Source organism: Astyanax mexicanus, unplaced genomic scaffold (assembly GCF_023375975.1).
Source record: "Astyanax mexicanus isolate ESR-SI-001 unplaced genomic scaffold, AstMex3_surface scaffold_33, whole genome shotgun sequence".
In the NCBI taxonomy this organism is placed as follows: Eukaryota; Metazoa; Chordata; class Actinopteri; order Characiformes; family Acestrorhamphidae; genus Astyanax; species Astyanax mexicanus.
The window spans coordinates 4,079,434-4,103,819 of record NW_026040043.1 but is presented as its reverse complement, the minus strand read 5'-3'; the positions used below and the strand labels follow the sequence as shown (position 1 = coordinate 4,103,819).

Genomic DNA, 24,386 nt, shown 5'->3' with positions numbered 1-24,386 from the left:
AAGGACACACCCAGTCAATTTCCTTTCCCTAAATGGACACCTGCCTCAGATTAGATCTGCCTGTTAGTCTGCAGTTAAAAACACCTGCAGTCATGACACCTTGGAGGGCTGCTGGACGAATTAGAGTGGCAAGAACCATGGCTCCAACAAGAGAAATGTCTCTTGAAACAAAAGAGAGGATTGTGAAACTTCTTGAAGAAGGTAACTCTTCACGCATGGTTGCTAAAGATGTGGGCTGTTCACAGTCAGCTGTATCCAAGATATGGACCAAATACAAACAGCATGGAATGGTTTTTAAAGCCAAGCGTACTGGTAGACCGAGAAAGACATCAAAGCGTCAAGACAAGCAACTTAAGGCCATTTGTCTTGAAAACCGAAAAAGTACAACTAAACAGATGAAGCATAAATGGGAAGAAGCTGGAGCCAATGTATGTGACCGAACCGTAAGAAATCGCCTAAAGGAAATGGGATTTCAATACAGGAAAGCTAAAAGAAAACCATCATTGACACCTAAACATAAAAGAACAAGACTGCAGTGGGCTAAGGAGAGGCAATCATGGACTGTGGATGACTGGATGAAAGTTATCTTCAGTGATGAGTCAAGAATCTGCATTGGACAAGGTGATGATGCTGGAACGTTTGTTTGGTGCCGTTCCAGTGAGATTTATGAAGAGGCCTGCCTGAAGAAAACAACCAAATTTCCACAGTCCTTGATGATATGGGGCTGCATGTCAGGCAAAGGCACTGGGGAGATGACTGTGGTTAATTCTTCTATCAATGCACAAGTTTACATTGACATTTTGGACAGTTTTCTCATCCCTTCAATTGAACAGATGTTTGGAGATAATGAAATAATTTTCCAAGATGACAATGCATCGTGCCATAGGGCAAAAACAGTGAAGGCATTCCTTGGAGAAAGACACATTCAGTCGATGTCATGGCCTGCAAATAGTCCAGATCTCAACCCAATTGAAAACCTGTGGTGGAAATTGAACAAAATGGTCCACAAGAAGGCTCCGACCTGCAAAGCTGATCTGGCAACTGCTATCAAAGAGAGTTGGCACCAAATTGATGCAGAATACTGTTTGTCACTCATCAAGTCCATGCCTCAGAGACTGAAAGCCGTTATAAAAGCCAAAGGTGGTGCAACTAAATACTAGTGATGTATTTTGAATCATCTTTTGTTTATCTGTTTTTCATGATTCCATACTTTTTTCCTCAGAATTGAGTGATTCCATATTTTTTTCCCTGTGGTTGGTCAATAAAAGTAACATTCACTGACTTCCACAATGTTTTTTTCTTCATTTCTTTGAGTGTTCCTGAAAGCCAACAAGTTGCACTTTGGAATGACCTTATTATTGTATCATGTTTTTGATCAGAGTTTGTTTTACAGAATGAAATGTCTGAAGGAGTGCTCATCCAAGACTGGTGATTCCATACTTTTTGCCAGGGGTTGTACATGAAGATCATGAGTTTGTAATTAAGCTTGAATTTGCTAAAAGGCAGACATTCATTTTTTAGTGTATAAACTAAAGACTACACTGCTGGAGTCTCTATTTTATCGTCCACTGAAACTCTGTATGTGCTGATGCTGAATTTTACTTGCAGATCTGAAACCCTGAATCAGAAAAGGTTGGACATTATGGGGAAAAAAAAGACCAGACAGTATAAACCTCAGGTATTTTAAGTAAGTAAAGTAACCAGGTGATTTGGTCCAAAAACACCCACAAATAAAGAGGATATACAGTTTGCAGCAAATGTATAATAAAATGATCAAAATGATTAAGAACAATGTTCATCAAAGACTGGAAATAATCTGCATATTTCTCCCTCTACAGCCCATAATAACATTAAACCATTTAAAGAATTGGGAGGAATTCCAGTGTCTAAACATCAAACCCAACGCTTACATAATTTAGCGGCTCACATTTAGCAATAAAGACAACAGTGCTGAGCCAACACTGATTTTCCTACAACCTGAAAATTCTGATGCCAAAAACAACTATTTACATATTGCTAAAATCAAGCATAAGAGCTAAAATCTCTTGTTAAATTGTTAGAGCTTTAGACCTTATCACCACTGGCAGAGAGGAGAGCACTCAGCAAGCTGCTGAACACCATGGACAGTGTTCACCACCCTCTGCACAGCACCATCACCAGGCAGAGGAGCTCATTCAGCGGCAGACTGCTGTCCCAGTCCTGCTCCAGGGACAGACTCCAAAAGTCTTTTGTCCCTCAGGCCATAAGACTGTTCAACTCATCTCAGCACAGCAAACTGAAGACTCTGTGACACTTTTTCATTCCGGCAAGTCTGGTCACTCCATGGACTCACCCTCATCTCTGCAGACACACTCTCATAGAAGCCCCATTACATTATTTGTATGGTTTTCTGTTCTGCACTACTAGTTTATTTACTGTCCGCAGTTTTGATCTTTGCAAATTTTGATTATATAACTGAATTCTTGCACTCTCTGTATGTCTGACATATCATCTTCTAAATCTCTAAATCTAAATCTTAGTTCACAGAATTCATAGAAAACACAAATACACTAATTTAACTTACATTTAAAGTATGTGTAACTAATTAACTAATGAATCAATATTCATAGTAGACACAATAATAACAGTTTTAGAGTAAAGTAAAATAATAGAAACACAAGGAGACACTCGTAAGTTTCTACCATTTATTACACATGATGACATTCTTAAATAAAATCGCTTCACTCAACAGTTCTTGCATAGATATATTACAATACCAATTTAAAAAAGAATTATGAAACAAACCAGTAACAAAAATAAACTCTTCTTTTTCTTTTTTCCTTAATAAAGAACATTGTCATACTAATATCATATAATACAAATCATATTTGGAAATGCTCTTTACAGCAAAGAAAACACAACTTAAAGGAATGGAGCGAGAGATCGGAGTGGAATAACTGGGAAAGAGCAGGAGGAGAGTGATGGATTTACAGGAGGAAACTTGGGAGAAGTCCGTAAATAGGAAAATCGACACAGAGACACTCTTTCAGTGTCAAACATTGACGGACTGATGGATGAAAAACTTCCCGAGCTGTTTGTGTTGAGGTTCAGCCTGAGTTCGGGTTTTCTCTGGAGTTCTGAATCAGTGTTGTGAATAAGGTTCATTCAGAGTTCTGAAAAAAAGATGTTGGTGGAGTGGGTTCATCTGTACACAGGAAATCCAAAGCAAAGTTTGGACACAGTTTTGTTCTTGAGGAGTTTATGAGGGAATGTAACATGTAACACAATACAAAACTGACGTAACAAACATTAAACACAAGACACTCGAGAACATGAAGACACGGCTGTTTTAAAGTTGGTTCTACAGGACTGGAGGAAAGTTGGAAAGTTCTAGGCATTAATAGAGTAATGGTGTGGTAGAAGCTCCAAAGTACTGGGTAATTATAATAAAATATAAGATATGTTCCAATACACACAGCAAATTTCTGGAGTTCTAAAATCTGGAGTTAAGCAAAAATGTGTGAAAGTGTTAAATTGTGTGAGTTTATTCTCCAAATTAAACCACAAGTTGAGTTGAGGGGAACTCTTTGGCGGTGTAGAGTTTATTTCAGAGTTTATCCCACAAGGTGTTGAGGAGCGTGACTGAACTCTTTAATGGGCGTGTCCCCCAATCCTAGCTCATCATCAGTGTGTAGTCTTGCCCACCAGGGCTCCTTCCATGAGGTGTTACATTACATTTTATATAATGGTCGTTTGATTAGCTGTTGTGTTGTTGGCTATTAGAGCAAGTTACCATCTTCTGTACTGTAAAATGTGACAAAGTGCTGGTAATGCACTGAGAACTGCAGTGCAGGATTAGAGCTGCCATGCAATGGAAAAATACACTGGCATACACTTGTTGAGGAAATCGTTATTGTAAACAGTAATGATGCTTTTTGTTGTCATTTCTACTCCTAAATATTCCAGGGTTTTAAAATATTACAATGTTTTTAATAATATTAGTTTAATAACACGTTTGTATTGTTTGTTAATGCTGTGCAGGAGTTTATGTTAAAATTAACTCCATCTGAGAGCTGTGTTTTCCTCTAGATGGGATAAATATTTTAACTCCCACAACAATTCAGATTTAACTCCTGAACAGAGTTAAAAGGCCAACTGAGTTTATATTAACTCTCACAGAGTTTATTCCAAAAAACAGAATTTGCTGTGCAGCCAAAGGAAATTACAATGAAATGCCCAACAGGTTAGAGCTTTAAGATTCTGTAAAATATCTTAGAAATGGGTCATTTTACCAGTTATACCTGGTTCAAATACTAATCCTGACCCTGGCCCTAAATTTAGCCCTGGTACTAAACCCTACCCAGACCCTACCCTTAACCATCACCCATAACCTTAATTTAGCCCTGGTTTAAATTCTAAACCTTACCTTAACCACCTCAGCACAAAAGCTAAACCTCTACCCCTCAGATCCTAACCCCAGCCCTGGTCTAAATCTTAACCTCAGCCTAAAGCTAATTTGTCTGACCCTAAACTCAGCCCTAATAAACCTGCTGTCTGATTCGACTGCAGACTTTCAGAGGAATCTGTTTCACTCATTCTGCTGCGGGACAAACCTGCACTCGAAGGGAGGCAGATTCTCTCAAGGAGGCAGAATTCAGCACAACACCTGAAGGAATGGCAACTTGCTGACCTTACAACATTCTACCAACCAATTAATGTTCAGTATAGGGAGACTCCGCCCACATCGGTGAAGATGAGAGGATGTAGTGAAGTTTTTAGTTCTGCAGTATTTAGACTTTTAGATCATGATACTTTGAAGTCTGTGCCACATGTTTAATACAGTACTGAGACCCTAAGGGGCTTTAAGTGAAAGTGTTGCCCTGCAGAACTGCTGAAGAACATGAGGAGAGCTGATTTATATTTACAGCAGTGATGAATGAAGATCTGATAGGTTCATAGCTGCTTTAGAAGATGTAAGTTAGTGAGTCTGTGAGGGGTTGCTGGGATTGGGGTGATCTTGTATCTACAGTATGCAATTCTTCTCCAAGAAGAATATATATATATTTTTTGTTTGTTTTGTTTTTTAAATAGCAATGTTTAATGCGGTCCACCTTATGTTTTTATTTTGTGATATGTTATGGGTTAAAATATATACGTTTTATTATTTTTCTTCAAAATACCATTTAAACATACATAGGAAAGCAAAGTGAATTTGAAAATGAGGAGTATGACAACTACATGCATAAAAGTTACTACAGTAAAATTAAATATCAAATCCTCACAAAATTAATAAGGCCACAAAATTAGATATTTTAGTTCTCTGCATAGTTATGCATTCAGAGTACATTATTAAGAAACTCCTTCAGATGAGCATTAGTTAAAAAAAAAAAGAATAAACAATGTGTCTGCTACTCACGTTTTGGTCCGACCCACCAGTTGAGAATCACTGGTTAAGATGAGATTAGTATTAATTTACAATACAGAACATTTTAAAATAATGACACTGAATTTAAGGTGTGTCCAAACTTTTGACTGTTACTGTGGATCTGAGGGGGAATACTTGTGTACTTTTACTCCAGTGGAGGTCTAAAGGGAGGAGTTTAAGTGGAGTAATATGTGATGTTGTGTATCTGTACTGTAACTGCAGTACAGGGTGTGTGTAGTTCCTCCAGCACTGTGAGCTGCTGAGTGTAGATCTCTGGATCTAGGCAGCACTACAGTACTGACTATAGTACTGTACAGTATCTACAGACTAGAGGAGGGTTTAGACTCTGGAGTCTAGTCTCACTCGCTGGAGAAACTTTCTGAGTGAACAGTTAAGAGCTTCTGTAAGAGTGATAAACGCTATAAATGTAAATCTATAAATAAAGCCCTGTTTTCACAGTCAGACTGATAACAGTTCCAGTATTTCCACAGTTCTACAGGCTGAACTCGCTCTGTAATCCTGATACATCACTTCTGTACACTAAGAACACGCGTTATTTACACTCTATTTTATATAAAGCTAAGAAGGAGAGGAACTCCAGGCTGTAAAAGCTGTTTAATCTGTAGTTTATAAACTCTAAACTCACCTTCTGACTCCTGCTGCAGAGCCGAGGCAGATTCCACAGGGAACGCCCCCTTCCTGTGAGGCTGTGTGGCTCCTCAGGAAAGTTACCGTAATGAATAGATTATAAGCGCCTAGATTATATAGTATAAATATCTGTGGTTTATTATGATCTGGTGCTGGTTTTATAGTAACACAGTCTGACCAAGAAGACCAGAATAACAGCATCCAAAATATAACTTATGCTGGTCTGTTCTGGTTTGGTTTGTTCAGAGAAACAATATGGAGACGAAATATATGGAAATATATTTATATAATACATTTAAAAAAATCCATAATATACTACAATTGTTTAAATACATTTTAAATGTAAGAATATTACATATGCACAAATATTTCTATTCTACACGAATTAAATGTAATTACTATTCTGATTTTAGATTATTGTACAATATATAGGCATGAGCTCAGTAATTGTTGCTGACCTCAGAACTGCTCACTGTGTTTACATAGTGAGGATGTCTCATTAAAATGAATGAGGCGGAAAGTTAACTCTGTTTTAAAACAGATTTGAATTGAACATTCTTAGTAATAATAATAAAAAAGTAATGCTGTTGTATTCATCAGTGGGATGAAATTGTGTTTAAATGGCAATAACAGTTTCTGGCATAATGCGTTATTGTGACAGATCTAAAAACATATAACGTTAAAATACATTTAGAAATATATTTGAATGTATTTAACCTATAAAATACACGCCCATATATTTATTATTTCGAGTGATTTAAGCAGGAACAATTCGTATTAATCATAGATACACTGCATCAATTATACAGTTATTTGATTTATATGATTCTGTTTTAAACATATCTTTTTTATTAGTTTTCTGCAGTTTGTTGCTTTCCTACAGTCACGTGACCTGATCCAGCACACGGTGAACATCGCCCTCTAGTGGCACCTAGAGAATTACTCCGGATTTTATCTTGTTTAATATATAAAGAAAGTAAAGATTTGATTTACAAACAAATAAATAAACAAGTATAAATACAGTGATTAATTTATTTAACATCTGGTAAGCAGTGTCATATATATTATAGTAGTATAATGTATTAATAATAACAACAACAACAACAACAATAATAATAATAATAATAATAATAATAGTAATAATAATAATAATAATTATTATTATTACTATTATTATTACTATTATTATTAATATTACTTGCTGTTAGTCAAGTAATATCATTGTTTGATCATTTGTTTTTAAATATTTATTTGTTTGTATTAATGAAATATGAGCCAGTAAAATCATAATTATGATGAAAATGTTTATTTTCAGGTTGTAAGTCAGTGAGAGTGAAGTAGATGAGTGAAGTAAACACATTCTGGAGTGGGTGTTCTCCTCTCTAGTGGTTTCCTGGTTCTTCAGTTCTGCTGGAGTCTGAAGGGTTAATGAAAGAGGGTGAAACTGAAAGCTAACTGTTAACGGACTGCATTTCAGAAAGAGAGCAGAGCGGATTTCAGAGCTCAGCGCTTTACTTTTCACCCGGTAAGTTAAAGATCTGTCTCTAATATGATTTCTATACCGTTTATATGGAGCTTACAGAAAAAAAGAAGAACCTCTGTGTGTGTTCAGAAATCAAACAGTTTATTAAACAGAGGCGATTAAACAGAGCTTCAGTTCCTGTTCCGGATCAGAGTTATGCAAAAAGAAAGAAAGAAAACAACAGTACTGTGAAATACTTCTGATCCGCTGGGAACACAGACAGCGCTTTTCCACCAAAAGAACTGTGACCGAAATGGCTCCCTATTTACTAGTTAGGGCAATATTGAGTATTTCAGCCATTTTTCTTTGAGTGTCCGAATCTTAAGGGTGATTTTGAGGGCACTAAAAACTCCCATAATGCATCATGATTTATAGTAATCTTCGCTGCTTACTAAGCGAGGTGAATGTGTCCCAAAATGCTTTGCGGGTCTCGCTACTAAGCAACAGACAGCCGAAGAAACGGAGCGGACAGCGAGCCACCAGGGTTGACAGATTGTTACAGTGGGATTCAGATAAAACCAATTCACAGGGTAAAACGTGTTTCAAATCCACAAATTTACTGAGAAAACCACCTGATGTTCGTCATATTAACAATATTACAGGGTTTATTCCAACATGATCTTAACTAAAATACCATAAATATCTTAAATATCACTGATTACAAAAATATATATTTAAGTGAGTTTATCTGCATGTTTGTATTATGTGTTTTGTGCCTTGTATCATTGGACACACGAAACAAAAACGTAAAAACAGTACATAAAAACAACCTTGCAAGCAATGAAATAAAGAAATAACTTACATATAATAACAAACATAAACACAGCTTCAAATTTCCATCAGCAGGACTAAAAGCTCTGTTTCTGCCAAGTTCAATTTCCAAACTCTTTACACTTGGTAGTTTTGTTCACCTGTCAAATCACAGCGTTTCCTCCAAACAATTTCAGACACAACTCGACATTTGTCATGATACCACCCAATCTGGCAACAGAGCGAGCCGGTGTACGCTACTATTTTTAAGGTTTTCTTCATGTAGTTCAGTAATGTGAGGATCATCTTTTAAACAGCGTAAAGCAGATAAATAACTTCATGATCAGCTCAGAGCTTCACTAACTTTAATTCAGAGCTCAGTTCAGTGTGTTTATGGAGTTTTAAACATGGCTCAACCCCTCTCTCACCTGTGTGTGTTTATGCGACCGGTGCTGGCGCATGATAATGATGAGTTAGTGTCCGAATTCACTCCCGTTTTACCACTAATTAGTGAACTTATTAGTATCTCTCTACATAGCGCAACACTAATGAGGGAGTAGGGAGCCATTTCGGTCACAGCCTCTGCTTCTTGAACTAGTTACATTTGGGCTTGCGCATGCGCAGTAGGACAACGCGATTCCGCTGCCATTACAATGCATTTCTCGTTGCATATCTCAGTGCAAAAAGGGACTGCCCACCGGAATCCGCGCTTCGGAAATTCCCAGCCAGGTCATCCGCGCTTTAAATTTACGGTAAACAGAAGCGCAGGCGGAGAGCATGCTAAAAAACACAGAGAAGGGGAGAACGACACGTTTCAGTCTGTTATATTAATTCAGACACACATTAAGCCCAAAAACGAGAAGAAAACAGATAAAAATAATTCACCTCACTGTAGAGTTTGTGCAGTACATTATGTATTTGATACAGAGACGTAAAAAAGATGGACGCAGTGTCGCCGTTCTCATTCATTCAATGAAAATGAAGCCAAAATCTTCCTCCATGTTGGCGATCCTGAAACCCGAGTCTGTGCAGTAGAGACCAGAGGAGGGAGAAAAACTGATCAAATTTGTTTGATCTGAAACAAAGTGACAAACATGCAAACAAAAAGAAATCAAGACGGGAGCAAACACTTTTTCACACCACTGTAGTCATATGGATTTATTAAAACGGTACAGTCCAAATAAGTGGTCAAAACAGGCAAGGTTGGGAACAAGAGTCAAAAATACAACAAACAGGATCATTCCAGACGAAGGCGAATTAGTCCAGGGTCATCACATGCAATAACAAGGGCAAGACAAACAATTATAAACAGTAAACAGGAAAAAGGTCATACACTGAAATAAACTATAAACAATGAAAGGAAACTTTGTATGTCAAACGAAACAAAAAAGTTACATAAAAAGTTAGGTGATGTCAAACAGGGTAGTGGAGTCAATGGGTAATAGTTTGTTCTAAGAGACTGGTGTACACAAAACAGTAATGGTAATATGGATCTGATACACAGTTCAGAAGAGCATCTTTTGTTTGAACCTCCCATTGTTTTTGTAAGCAAAAGTATTGGAACATCACTTTCTTCTTTAGGACAAACTGATGTACTGGCTATGACCAATAATTGTGCATTGGCTCTGATTTATTTTCACAATTGGTTGTTTTTACCTGTAGACAGCTCTCTAATTTTCATATTGGTTACACCCCTAAATATAAATGATCTGTCTATACAGATAAAACCCAAATCTAAATCTGATCATAGACATTTAGCCTTGTTTATTGTTTGAATATCAATTTATCAGGACACACATGGGCAACAAAATGCACCAGACAGTCACATGATCTAGTACTTTTGCTCACAGTAAAAACGGATGGTTATAATCAGAAGGTACCTGAAAATTAAAGCAGAAATGTTTTGCTTTAGTCTCATTTTAATGTCAAACCCAAAGGTCTACAGCAAAAATTAAGGTACTGGCCTCACTGTTCTAATACGAATGTATATGTGTGTGTATATATACGTATTCGTATTAGAACAGTGAGGCCAGTACCTTAATTTTTGCTGTATATATATATATATATATATATATATATATATATAAAATGTGTGTGTGTATATAAAAGTAATTCTGTTTATTCTCTCTTTCAGAGATGAAGATTCTCTGGGTGATTCTAGTGGCTTTCTCTGGACTAATGGAGACCATGTCAGGTTTGTGTATATCTGCTGCAAATGTGTGTGTGAATGCTGAACAGTTGCCTTAACCAAGGTTGTTTTTCACCTGAAAGTCCAGACCAGAGTCCGTGCTGAGTTTCATGTGTTTGTTACTTTGTATATAATAACTGGTTTGGTTAGGTTTGGGTTTACACTGCACGGAAAAATGGTCAATATCGAGCTCAATCAAAAACAAAGAGGTAAAGCAGGATGAACCGAACAATTCTCAGTGATGAGTGTGTGTGGGTTAAATGGTCTAAAGTCCTCAGGTGTGTTCAATATTTGGGTTGGCTGTCTGGAAGGGGCTGCCTGGAGGTGCCAAGTCAGGTGATCCTGTGTCCTGCAGGGGCGACAGGTGCGCTTTCGGCAAATGTAACTAACACACAAACCTTGGTTCAGGCACTTCTCCTTTTATATAATTATAGGTGTGAAAATGCCCTAAAACACATCAGAAGCTGGTATTAAACACCAGTAATGAATTTTGAATGTAGGCACACAGTATGAGACACTTTGGGAAGAAGGATTTCTAGGTGAAAGTTTTAATAAATATGAAGGCGTTATGCTATGTCAGACTTGTCTGGAAGGCCTCAGACTCCAGAATTTAATTCCCACGTGCATTTTACACCACATAGCTGTAGCAGATCTTTCAGTTAGTGCGGTACAATAGGGCAACAGTTTATATCACAATATATTTCTTAATTTCAGTCTTAATTTCTTAATTCCCATCTAAAAGTATTGGGACTGTAAGACCAATACATTTATGTTTTGCTGTAGACTGACATTTTGGGTTGACATTAAAAAGTAATGACACAAAAGATCAACATTTCAGCTTTCATTTTGAGGTATTTGCATCTGGATCTGATACACAATTCAAGAGAGAACAACCACTCATGCAGACTAAAAAACGAAAAAAAAAAAAAAAAAGATTAAGACCAAACAACTGCACAATGTATAGCCTTCATTAATAAAAAGTAAATTTTATATTATATTAAAAATCTCTTATTTACCAATTAGTGGATGAGTACTCAATTGTGTAAATTACTTTAGTGAAGATAACCATCACGGGAAGCTATTAAAGTGACATTTATTTTAAATTTAATAAACTATAAATTAGCTTAAGTCAGACTCTTGCCATAGGCCACTACCCTAAAGGGGAAGAATCAAATGATCTGATCAACTGAGGGTGTAGGAGATTTAACACAGGTGGCCATGCAGCATCATGAGGTGATGATTTAGCCAAATATTTTGTATTTTTTTGCATTAAGGTGGTTATTTTAGAAAGGATATGATATATGTGGATTATGGATACAGGTTATTTGAGTCCACAGTTATTGAGCTTAAAATATCAGCATATAGCTATTGGTAATACCAGTGTTAACCTTTGATGCTAAAAAACAAAGCAGCCGAACACGACAGTGGCGAACAGCTTTTCCGAGCTAAATGAAACACTGGACATCTTCAGTTGAAGATCAGAACTGTTTGCTATATGGTTACTCATGTGTTGCTTAAACCCTGCTGTGTTACCTGTTAACTCTTGAAATAATCTTTATATTTTTACATCTGAAAGCATCTGACTTGTTCTGAAACCCTGACAGTAAACATTATGCTACTACAGCTGAGCTGTAGTAAAATAACTTTCTTATATAGTTTTTTTTGTTGGTGGTTAAATGCAGAATAAAACCAAATGTTCATAGATTGTTTCCCAATATATAAACTGCAGAGAATACAACAGGTGGTTAGAGCAGCGTTTCTCAACCTTTTTTCTATCACGACACCCTTTAAAAGTATGCAAAATCTCAAGGCACCCCAGTTTACAAATGGGGGCGGGGGGGGGGGGTTGCTGGCGCAATACTTCAGGTGAGAACGAGGAGAGTTGCTGGCGGAATATTTTATTTCAGGTGAGAAGGGGGGGTGGGGGGGTTATTTACAATTAGCGCGAAACCTGCAGACTTTTCAAACGAGTGAAATACTCTGCTACACTCACTGCTGAACTACCACTGGATGAAGAAGTTAATGGCTCCGATTCAGAGTTATCTGAACCTGCAGTCTTCTTTAAAAAAAAACGTTCCATGCGAGCTTGAGCGCTTCACACTACTCTCGCAGTGCATCGCGTGGGGGAAAAACTTTACAGTGTGTCCCAATTTAGGGGCTGCATCCTTCGGAGGCTGTATTCGAAGACAGATTGCGTCACAGCTGCGCAGTAATACACCGCCTATCTCTGTGGGTCGCATCCTCCAGAGTATGCTGCCTGTGAATTGGGACACACACCGACACGCGCTGACTCTGGAAAGGAAATATGCACGTGATGCGCAATATTTTGACGGCACCCCCGATGAAGCCAGACGGCACCCCAGGGTGCCGCGGCACCCTGGTTGAGAAACACTGGGTTAGAGGGTTGTTACTACAGTAGTGTATCATTTTTGCTTTCCTGTTTGTTTTGTATTGTAGATCGTTTTAATGTAGTGGGTCCAGCTGCTCCTCTTGTTGCTGAAACTGGTGAAGATCTGGTTCTGCCCTGTTCTCTCCAACCCAGCATCAGTGCTGAGGGAATGATGGTGGAGTGGCTTAGAACAGATCTGACTGATAAACTGGTCCATCTGTACAAAGATTATAAAGACACAAATGATGGTCAGATTAAGACATACAGAGGGAGAACAGCTCTGTTTAAAGAAGAACTGAAGAAAGGAAACACCTCCCTGAAACTGTCAGCACTCCAACCTTCTGATGAGGGATCTTACAAGTGTTTAATTACATCTAAATCCTGGTATGAGGTCTTTACTCTTCATGTTGAAATTAATGGTAAGTGCAGTAACAGATTTAATACTGTTGTATTAAGTGTCCAATTTAATTTCAGTAAGTCTTAAAAGACTCGTTCACTGCATAAGATTTGTCTGTATTAATACATAATACTAATAATTCAGCGTGAAAAAATAAAAGGTTTCGTAAAAATTGGCCTGATCTTCAAAAGATCAGGAATTTAAGTTATTTACTTACAATATCTGACTTTTTTTGAAGTGAATGCAGCAGCCATTTTTGTGATAGTTCAATTCAATTACACCTGCCCAAAAATCAGAATAAAACGTGTGATTTTATTGAGTATCCTAGTTTTTTTCAAATGTTGACCCTTTGATTTGGCATTGTTGTCTTTGATTATAGATATGACTTTATCTGCCTCCTTTTTGTTTGATCCCTGCCTTCAGTTTTGCAGCAGACGGCCACTGCTCTGTCATAACATTCACCGATCTGCCGTAACATTAGCACCAACTGTTTAGTTGTCTGTCTATCCAAAACTAGCCAGCCCCCCTTGGGTTGCAACTTCAAGACCTGACTGCTCAATTTATGCATAATATATCCACCTCTTGACATATGCCACTGTAGATGAAGATGATCAGTGTTTTCTTTTTCACCTGTCATTGGTACTAATGTTAAGGCTAATGTGTACATACAGTGGAGGAAATAAGTATTTGATCCCTCACTGATTTTAAAAGTTTTAATACAAAAAAATAAATGTACTAGTTCTGTACATTTTAAACACTGACGTTACCCGTGCTGAGATAAATTACTGCAGAGAACTGCTGAGGGGAGTTTAAACAGCCTTCACTCCTTCATTAACATTACTAAAATTAGTTAAACTAATGTGGATAAGTGTTAGCGAGATATTGTATTCTGTCCACTCCATTAAAATTAAGTTAACCTCTATTCTATAGAAACTACATTCTTTAATATTAATAAACATTTTTTCTTAGACAAACAATCATTACAGGGAGGTAAATGATTGAGAATTAGATAAAAATTAAAAAACACATAAAAATATCATAGAATCTCCTGAAAATAACACCCAGCCTGTGTGAATGTTATATATAATATACTTTGTAATTTTTATTTGATATAGGTTTGTCAAACTATCAAAATGTACTGCAAATTTGGTCTTGGGACCTAAATGCCTAGCTCTCCTCACCAGTGTGAAGTACAAATGGAGGGCAAGTCAAAAAATAATCGAACAAATAATCAGCAGATTAGACGACTGCTAAAATAGTCATTAGTTGCAGCCCTAATATTGTACTTCTTCCACTTCCGAATAATTGCACCAACAGTCATCACCTTCTCATCCAGGTACTTATGGCTTTTTAGCCCATCCAGCCTTGTGTTGTCCCCGACATCTTTAGACAGCTCTTTAGTCTTACCCTTGGTGGAGATGTTGGAGTGTCAGAATCAGTGGGGGATCAAATACTTATTTCCTCCACTGTATTATACATTCTTGCTAAATGTGCATTCTAAGTCAATAAGTATTTAAGTTAATATGTTTATTTAAACAATACACTGATCTTTCAGAGCTTAGCAGCTACTTGGTTAACTGACAATTGATCACTCAATGAATGGAGTGAAGTGAGAAGAATTAACACTTTTATTTAATTTTTCATTCTTATTTCAGTGCATTTGAAACTAATTGGTGCAGCTGCTCCTCTTGTTGCTGAAGCTGGAGAAGATCTGGTTCTGCCCTGTTCTCTCCAACCCAGCATCAGTGCTGAGGGTATGATGGTGGAGTGGATCAGACAGCATGAGACAGACAGACAAGTTCATCTGTATGAAGAATATAAAGACAGAAATGAAGAACAGATAGAGTCTTACAGAGGGAGAACAGCTCTGTTTAAAGAAGAACTGAAGAAAGGAAACGCCTCACTGAAACTCTCAGCTCTCCAACCTTCTGATGATGGAGCTTACAAGTGTTTAATTACATCATTTGGCTGGAATGATGATGTGACTCTGTATGTTGAAGTTAAAGGTGAGAAACATTACAATTTACTTATGATTTTACATTTTTGTTGTACTTATAAGCTATGCAGTTATAAGCTAAGCTATACACAAATTCTGTCCTTATACAGTGTTAAAAGCTTTTTGCATGTTTAGACAGTGTTAGCATGTCATCACATTTAACAGTGGAATCACTCCAAGCTATATCTTATTTTTTATTATAAGAGATCTATATTTTTGAAATATGCACACAGTCAGGCCCGTAACTAATTGTTGTTTTTAATTGACAGTTTTTGTAATTTTGCCTTTATAAAACACCACTGTGGGTTTGGAATGAAGCAGCCAAGAAGCTTAAGAATTGTAGACTTTCTGCATTAAATATTAAATATTTAATAAGTGTTTAGCAGTTTACCTATTCCATCTATATTTCATCCATATATCTATATTTCAGTGCAAATTAACTCCATATAAGACACAAATATGGCAACATTTTTTTATGAATCTAATATTTCTTTGTTTTGTCTGGTCAGTTAATTGATAATACTTTACAATAATTAATAGTACTTACAAAAGACTGTCTAAACTAATTTTTAATTGAGTTCAGTATTATTTACAACATTCTTAAACATTAAAATTTAGTAATGTTTTATTATGTTTTAATGAGTCTAATCTAATAATCAGTTGCAACATTATTTAACAATGTTTATTAGTGTCATAACTACTGTTAATTGTGACCCTTTTTGTAAAGTTTTACCATTTCATTTGCTAATATACATTTATTTCAGGCCTGCAAAACATTACCAAAAAATTATACCTTAAAAAGCATTGAGCAGTTTGTAATGTTGCCATTTATCTCACACTTAGACATTTTGGCACTGGTACAACGTTATAAAGGTTTTAGTTGTTATTTTGTCCCTTTCTTTTTTAAAACACATTTTTATGTGTATAACAGTATCAGGTCCTCATTGTCACATTTTTTGTTATTTAAAAATTCTCCACACATTCTTTTTTTGGGGACAGGAGCTTTAGCCTCATAGGTGCACCTTCATCACCCATGGGTTCGGGTCTCATACATTGTTTAGGGCTATAGATACAGAAGTCCAGGCCAGGCAGTGCCCCTGCCAGCATTCAGTACTTACTAGAGATAGGAAGATCTATCGACTATGTATCCGCCAATTATTAGCCAAAAATGTGACCGCCTTATATTCTTTTGATTTAGTTTTATATGTGTAGTAACAAACCCAGAGCTGGAGCCAAGCTAAAGTGTTATATTATTGTTGTTGTTGTTGTTGTTATTATTAAAATAGTAACTTAGTTTTATATTTTGAACACTAAATACAGACTATTTTAAGCAGTAAGATGACCCTGGAAAACAGGCAGTGAGGCTTCCAATGTTCGTCTATTGAAAAACATAATTTTAAAAATAAAACAATTTTTACATAAAAAACTTTTTTTCTGAAATCCATTTACTTTGGTCAGTAAAACACTTTTGTTTATTTACAGTCAGCTTAGATTCCCAGTTTTTGTTTAGAGGTGGCCATAATTAGGGGGAGCTGTAGTTGGCCTGGCATCTATGTGGCATTTGGCCCTGGCCAAGATCGGTATCGCGGATCAGATTTATATGTTAAGATGATCCTTTATTAATCTCACCAAAAGGAATCCAAAGGAAAGAAAAGCAAATCATCTTAAAGGAGAAAACGGAATTTTGATACTCACGGCTTCCAATCATCAGACAGTCATTAACTGCACTTATTCACTTCTAATTTATAGTATATATTTCATAATGATATTAAAATCAAGTGAAAAATGTAAATAATGTCTGTAATTACTTAATTGTTAATGCACTTCAGAATTGCATCACTGTTCAAATTCTTAAAGATCTTTTTATAGATAAATAGTCATTTGTATCTGGTTTGTTTTTCAGGAAAAGGATTTCATGGTTGGAAGATTGCCATTATCTGCATTTTTGTTTTTGCTGTTATTTTAACTGCCTTTATAGCACACATCTTAAAAGGTAACTTTATTTCAATCATTTTCACTAAAATTGTTTAATTACTTTAAGGATTATATTCATGTTTGGGTTGTGTATCACAGCTATTTTTTCAGCATGACCACATGAGAAGAAAATACACTTAATGGTAAACTTAAAGGATGTAATGAGTCCAGAATCACACAGACACTAGTTATCTTAAGTTCATCAAGCTTCATAGACTTTATCTGTGTTAATAATTTGTATTTTTGTTGAACAGCTGGGGAAAAATGCATATCATCTACTTTAAATATGATCTATTCCGATATAAAGCATTACAGTACTGCCCCTAAAAGGCCTATAATTATACTAAAGATTAACACCAGCAGCATGAGGATGTAGAGTTTAACAGTTAAAGTACTCAACAAAAGTAACTGTACTCATTGTTTGTGTTGGCATTATTAATTATAGTTTGATTTAGAAGCTCTTTCAGTACCTGGGTGAATATAAAGCTTTTACCAGTAAAATTAAATGTTGAGAGTCAGTAACTGGCTGAATACGTAGGAAAAGTAATTTTGAATACGATTCTGAGCTTTATTGAGAATCTTTCGTTGTGACTTCTTTGTAATTCAGCTTTTACTGGAACACTCACTTTCAGTCTTACTGCAATGAATACTGAAAAGGTTTACCACTAGCAATCTGTTTCACTACACACACTTCCGGAAAATTATTGCAATTACATTTTTATTGCAAATACAGTTTTGTTTTACACATGTTTATTTGCTTTGTGTGTAACAACACATAAAACCAGAGAGAAAAAAACATATTTCATATAATTTTACTAAAAACTCCAAAAACAGGCCATACAAAAGTATAGCAACTTAACGTAATCTTAGGTTGCACACCCTTTGAAAAAAAAAAATCAATCTCTTCCTAAAACTAACTGGAATTCTGGACCACTCTTCTTTTGCAAACTGTTCCAGGTCTCTCATATTCGAAGGGTTTCTTCTCCTAACAGCAGTTTTAAGATTTCTCCACAAGAGTTCAGTAGATTTAGATAATTGCTGGCCACTTCAGAACGTTCCAGCACTTTGTTTCCATCAATCTCTGGGTGCTTTTTGATGTATGTTTGGGGTCATTGTCCTGCTGGAAGACCCATGGCCTAGAATGCAAACCAACCCAGATTTCTGACACATTGCGACACAAAATTATTTGGTAATCTTCAGATTTTATGATGACTTGCACACAGTCATTCCAGCCAGTGCCAAAAGCAGCATAACAACCCCAAAACATATTTTAACCACCACCATATTCCACTGTAGGTACTGTGATCTTTTCTTTGTAGGCCTTTTTCTGTTTTCTGTAAATAGTAGAATTAAGTGTTAAGTACCAAATTAAGTACCAAAAAGCTCTGTCATGGTCTCTTCTGACATCTTCCCAGAAGGTTTTTGGCTTTCTCACGTACATTTTAGCAAAATGCAGTCTGCAGAGCTAAATAACAAATAAATCAGTCTCGCCCAGTGATCTGACAGATCTCTGCATCTAAGAGGTGCGTCTTTACTGAGCTTCATTACAGCTAACAGGAGAAGCGCTAGCATGTCTGGACATTCCTCCAGCACAGACTAAAAGCTGCTTTATACTTTATGCATCAAGAACTGTGGGGGAGCACAGTCCTTGCAACAAAGGCGTGTTTATGTTCATGTGCAGCATGTTTCCATGGTGTGTTACCTGGCCGCCACATCCACACACGTGTGTAGACAAATTCAGAAGTTCACTTTGTGGGGACCAACGTGTGGAGCTTTCGTGTTGGGCTGTGTCTGTTTTGACATAATTTTGTGATGTGTCAAGCATAAACCAGTCTGTTAATACCATGCTACACTAAAGTTTGCGTTCAGACGGCGAAAATTTTTTTACACAACAAAGTGTTACTTCAGGATCATCTCTAAACTACAGAATAAAATAATTGAAATCACTTCTTTAATTTTTATTTAACTTTAAACTGATCCGGGGTGAATGCTGGACTGAACGGTGGGTGAGTCTGGTTTAGTTTCACTTTGGTTCTGTTGATTTCCTCATTAAAATATTATGAAATTAGCTGATTTGCAGCTGGAGTTGAATATTTTAATTTAACATGCTTTAAGATGCTAATTAAAAGAGGGTAGCATACCTCAGCATACATCATCAGGGCTGTACACAAGCTGTTTATATATCTGAACCCAGGGGCCAACAATTATGTATCACATACATAGCACTACTACATAGCACTAGCACTTCCTGCCCACATCCCAGGTATAGAACAAAGTTCAGGCTCAGGATTTTTAGTCCTGGGTCGAGATTTGAATGTCTCTGTGTTAGCAGTGGTTCCTCCTGGGTCTCCTGCCATAGTGTTTCATTTCTTTCAAATGTAGACAGATAGTAAGTTACAGTGCCATCCATGGGTTGTAAATTTTTTGATTATGTTGCGCACTGTGAACAAAGGAAGGTTACTTTCCAATGGGGGTATTTAAATGGAAAATGTACTCATCATCATCATAGGAATACATCTTAATAAAGAGTTATAAGTCCTCAAGCTGTTTTTTTTTTAGCAAGGGTTTTCATTCATTCAGCTGCATCTCTCCATAAAACACCGGTTCAATCAGCTCTCAGTTCTCACACCACGCTCTCACCTCCATCTCTACTCACCCAAGGCAGACACATGCAACTCTCTGAACCCACAGAATAGCTGTTATAAATCCTCAACTCTCAGCAGCCGATTCCCTTAAAAGAAAACAACCCCACCCTTTTTGTACTGGATAAAAGTCCTTTTTACATGAATATTTGTGACTGAAGACCTGTCACTAAGTAACAGCAGTGTCTGATCAGTGTTCTGCTGTCTGTCTCTGATTCCAGATAAATATTTAAAAAAGCAGCTCTCTCCTACACAGTGCTCAGTTATAACCTACATGCGTCTCCACACCGAGAATCCCCGCAAAGAGCTGGACCTGAGGAAATTCAGCACATCAGAGGAAGGATACAGGAGACTCATTCCAGCTGTATCAAACTGCAGGAAGGCTCAGTGAGTGTTTATTATACAGATTATAACACTAAAATGATTATTACTGTATTGTGGCGACCGTCGCTACAGACTGTGTGTGTGTGTGTGTATGAGTGCAGAGGGTGAAGAGAGGAGAGGCTGAGGGGCACAGAGTGTCCCTCCCATCATGCACCGCTGGCCCAATATTCCAAACTAGAACCACATGTCACGCCTGGCCCTGTTTCCTGTCTGTCCTCGTGCCTGTGTTGTCCCACGTGACCCGTGCCCCTGTGTTCTGCCTGTGATTTTCCATTACCTCATGTCTCATTTGTAGCTCCACCCCTTCCCCAGGTGTTTCCACTCCCAGTGTGTTTCCTGTTTAGTTAAATAGACTTCCTCTGTCACTTGTCCTATGTCGGTCTTTGCACTGTCCCCCGTTGTCTGTCTCTGCGTTTCTCTGTTCCTATTGACCTTGTTCCGTGTTTTATTCTAGCTCTGTGTTTATCTCTGTTTATTTTCTAGTTCCCTGTTTAGTTTTCTTGTCTACTCCCTTGCCCTGTCTAGTTTAGTTATTCTCTGTCTAGTTTAGTTTCTTGTTTTATTTTCTTGTATATATCCCTAGTTCATTCCCTTGCCCTGTTTTAGTTTAATCCTTGTAATTATCCTTGCTCTGTTTAGTTCATAGTCTTGTTTCATTATTCATTTGTTTTCCTTGTATAGCCCCCCTCTTTGTTTGTAGTTTATATTATTCTTCTTGTTTATTCTCGTGCTCCTTAGTTCCCTCCTTAGTATATATATATATTTGTATATCTTTTGTTTATTCTGTTATTTTCTAGTTCCCTGTGTTTTCCCTAGTTTATTTCCCTTGCCCGGTTTTAGTTTATCATTAGTATCTCTTGTTTGTTTCCGTGTTCCCTATTCACCTGCTTAGTGTTTAGTCTTTAGTTATTCCCTGTTTTTGTTCTTAGCTCTGTTTAGTTTCTTGTTCTCTAGTCTCCCTAGTTTGTTTTGGTTTGTTTCGCTGTTCTTTGTTTATTTGTTTATTTACTTATTTAATAAATTTCTCGCCATACCTGCACATACGTCCGCCTCCTCGTCTCTCTGCCTGGGTCAAACCCTGACAAAAAGACCGACCAATGGATGTAGCAGAATGGCACGCTGCAAGGAAGGCGGACCTGGAGTTTCTCCGTCTCCTGGCCGAGCAAATCCGGGGAGATGACCCGCTCCCAGCGCCTTTTCTCGGGTTGGAGCCCGTCAGCCCAGCTTCAGTGGCGCCCACCGAGACCCACAAGGGGAGCCCGTGGACTGGCTCCAGGATGGCGATCCGCCATACTCCATTCGGGACCCCGGCGTTGGAATCCCCGAGGCCCCAAGGACGCCGCAGGCCTCGGGGTAGACGTTTTAAGGGGTCCCGCCAGCCGGAGGAGGAGCCCGTTTCCGGGGAGGATTTTCTTGGGGCAGCGCTTGGGCTGTGTGCGGTCAGCCTCGATCCTCGCCCCGACGAGGACGGGGGTGGCATGGATGCAGGCTGTGAGGAGTCCTATTCCTGGGACTACTCCGATCTCCTCACACCTGCGTCCAGTGAAGAGTTTGAGGACTGCCCTCCTGCACCAGCCCGCCAGCCGCTACTTCCTCCCGCGGTAGCTGCCGATCCGCGCCCTGTGTCTTTCGCGGTGGCAGCCGAACCGCAGCCCGTGATTCCCGCGGTAGCAGCAGAACCGCGCTCCGAGACCCCCTGCGCGGCGAGCCAGCCGCGGTCAAAGTCTTTCCCCGCGCCAGCTTTCACCGGCGAACCAGCGCTCCCCGCGCTACTCACACCTGACGCTGCACGAGAGAGTAGGACTCCAGTCCGGGTTTTTACTTCAACCGCAGCTTCGGGCTCCAGTACTGCAGCATCGGATCTCTTCATGCCACGCCCCGTGAAGCACGCGTCTGAAACGCTGCACCCCATGATACAAGCGGCGGCCGCGCCGCTCTCCGAGACTTCAGCGGCGGCCGCGCCGCACTCACACACTGCAGCGGCGGCAGCGCCGCTCTCCGAGACTACAGCGGCGGCCGCGCCGTGCTCACAGACTGCAGCGGCGGCAGCGCCCCTCTCCGAGATTTCAGCGGCGGCCGCGCCGTGCTCACAGACTGCAGCGGCGGCAGCGCCGCTCTCCGAGATTTCAGCGGCGGCCGCGCCGTTCTCCCAAGCACCAGCAGTCCCAGCTGCTCCAGCTCAAGCACCAGCAGTCCCAGCTGTTCCGGCTCCAGCTCTAGCACCAGCAGTTCCAGCTGCTCCGGCTCCAGCTCAAGCACCAGCAGTTCCAGCTGCTCCGGCTCCAGCCCAAGCACCTGCAGCTCCCAGAACTATGTTTGGGCCCAGGCCCCGTATTTCCAGACCTGCTCCTAGGCCTCCTGACTTTGCCCCCAGTTATGTGCCCAGGCTATCCCCACAGACTTTTGCCAGTCCTGGGCACCCACCTATGTTTTTTGTTCCCCTGTCTCTCCCTGTCCTGGTCCCCATATCTGTGTTCGTTCCTGTTCCTGTCCCCTGTGGTTTTACTGTTCCTGTCCCAGTCACCGTGTTTGTGTCCGTCCCCGTCAATGTTCTCGTCCCTGTTCCCATGTCCGGTCCCGTCCAGTCTCAGTCTCCTGTCCATTTCCCCGTCCAGTCTCCGTCTCATGTCCATTTCCCCGTCCAGTCTCCGTCTCATGTCCAGTTCCCCGTCCAGTCTCCGTCTCCTGTCCAGTTCCCCGTCCAGTCTCAGTCTCCTGTCCATTTCCCCGTCCAGTCTCCGTCTCCTGTCCAGTTCCCCGTCCAGTCTCCGTCGCCTGTCCAGTTCCCTGTCCAGTCTCCCGTTCGGTCTCCTGTTTTCCCCGGCCTCTCCCTGCCGCCAGCCCCCGGGGTTTGTTTTTACGCGCCTCGGGAGCTGCGCGTTTAGGGGGAGGTTTCTGTCACGCCTGGCCCTGTTTCCTGTCTGTCCTCGTCCCTGTGTTGTCCCACGTGACCCGTGCCCCTGTGTTCTGCCTGTGATTTTCCATTACCTCATGTCTCATTTGTAGCTCCACCCCTTCCCCAGGTGTTTCCACTCCCAGTGTGTTTCCTGTTTAGTTAAATAGACTTCCTCTGTCACTTGTACTCTGTCGGTCTTTGCACTGTCCCCCGTTGTCTGTCTCTGCGTTTCTCTGTTCCTATTGACCTAGTTTCTTGTTCCGTGTTTTATTCTAGCTCTGTGTTTATCTCTGTTTATTTTCTATTTCCCTGTTTAGTTTTCTTGTCTACTCCCTTGCCCTGTCTAGTTTAGTTATTCCCTGTCTAGTTTAGTTTCTTGTTTTATTTTCTTGTATATATCCCTAGTTCATTCCCTTGCCCTGTTTTAGTTTAATCCTTGTAATTATCCTTGCTCTGTTTAGTTCATAGTCTTGTTTCATTATTCATTTGTTTTCCTTGTATAGCCCCCCTCTTTGTTTGTAGTTTATATTATTCTTCTTGTTTATTCTCGTGCTCCTTAGTTCCCTCCTTAGTATATATATATCTTTGTATATCTTTTGTTTATTCTGTTATTTTCTAGTGAGAGATTCTGTCAACAACAAATTGTACTTTTATTAAGTTTTCTTAGGTTCTAAACTGTCTCACTCCTTAACCCCCCTTTTTCCCTATACACTCCTAACCTTTTGCCCCTCGCCCTTATCTCTCACATCTCTCCTTTGTTTAAAAGAGACACCCCCAATGATGACACCCCCCACATACTCCTCCATAAACCCTTACCCTTTCTCCCCCTGCTGTGTTCAAAGCAGTTTCTCCTGTATGTAAAGTCCTGCTAAAATGTCTTAGTAGCTCAGTCTAGTTGAGTCTTGGTCAGAGAGTCTCACACAGACAGTAACAGACAGACAAGTCACATGGACTAGTCAGGCGGACACAGAGGGAGCAACGACCAACTAAGCTGTGCCCGTGTAGATTTTCTGTCTGCACGAGAATAAACTCAAGTCATCTCTCAAGCTGTCTCCTGATTCCTGATTCTGACTCCTGATTCCTGAAAGCCGAATTTCTAACAACTTGGTGCCGTGACCCGGATGGCCTACTGAAACCTACTTGGTGAGTAAACGCCATTTCGAACTGAAGAGAAATTATGGCTGGATAAAATAGGA

The 24,386-nt window shown here is 39.2% G+C and overlaps 1 protein-coding gene across 1 annotated transcript in view; it reads left to right on the top strand.

Moving 5' to 3' along the window:
• Positions 1–7,517: 7,517 nt before the first annotated feature.
• LOC125789952 (uncharacterized) overlaps positions 7,518–24,386 on the top strand; it is a 116,205-nt gene continuing 99,336 nt past the window's right edge. Inside the window, exons 1-2 of the mRNA XM_049473049.1 lie at positions 7,518–7,577; positions 10,459–10,518. Coding sequence (XP_049329006.1) covers positions 10,461–10,518 — 58 coding nt within the window. The 5' untranslated portion in view covers positions 7,518–7,577; positions 10,459–10,460. The remainder of the gene's footprint in view (positions 7,578–10,458; positions 10,519–24,386) is intronic.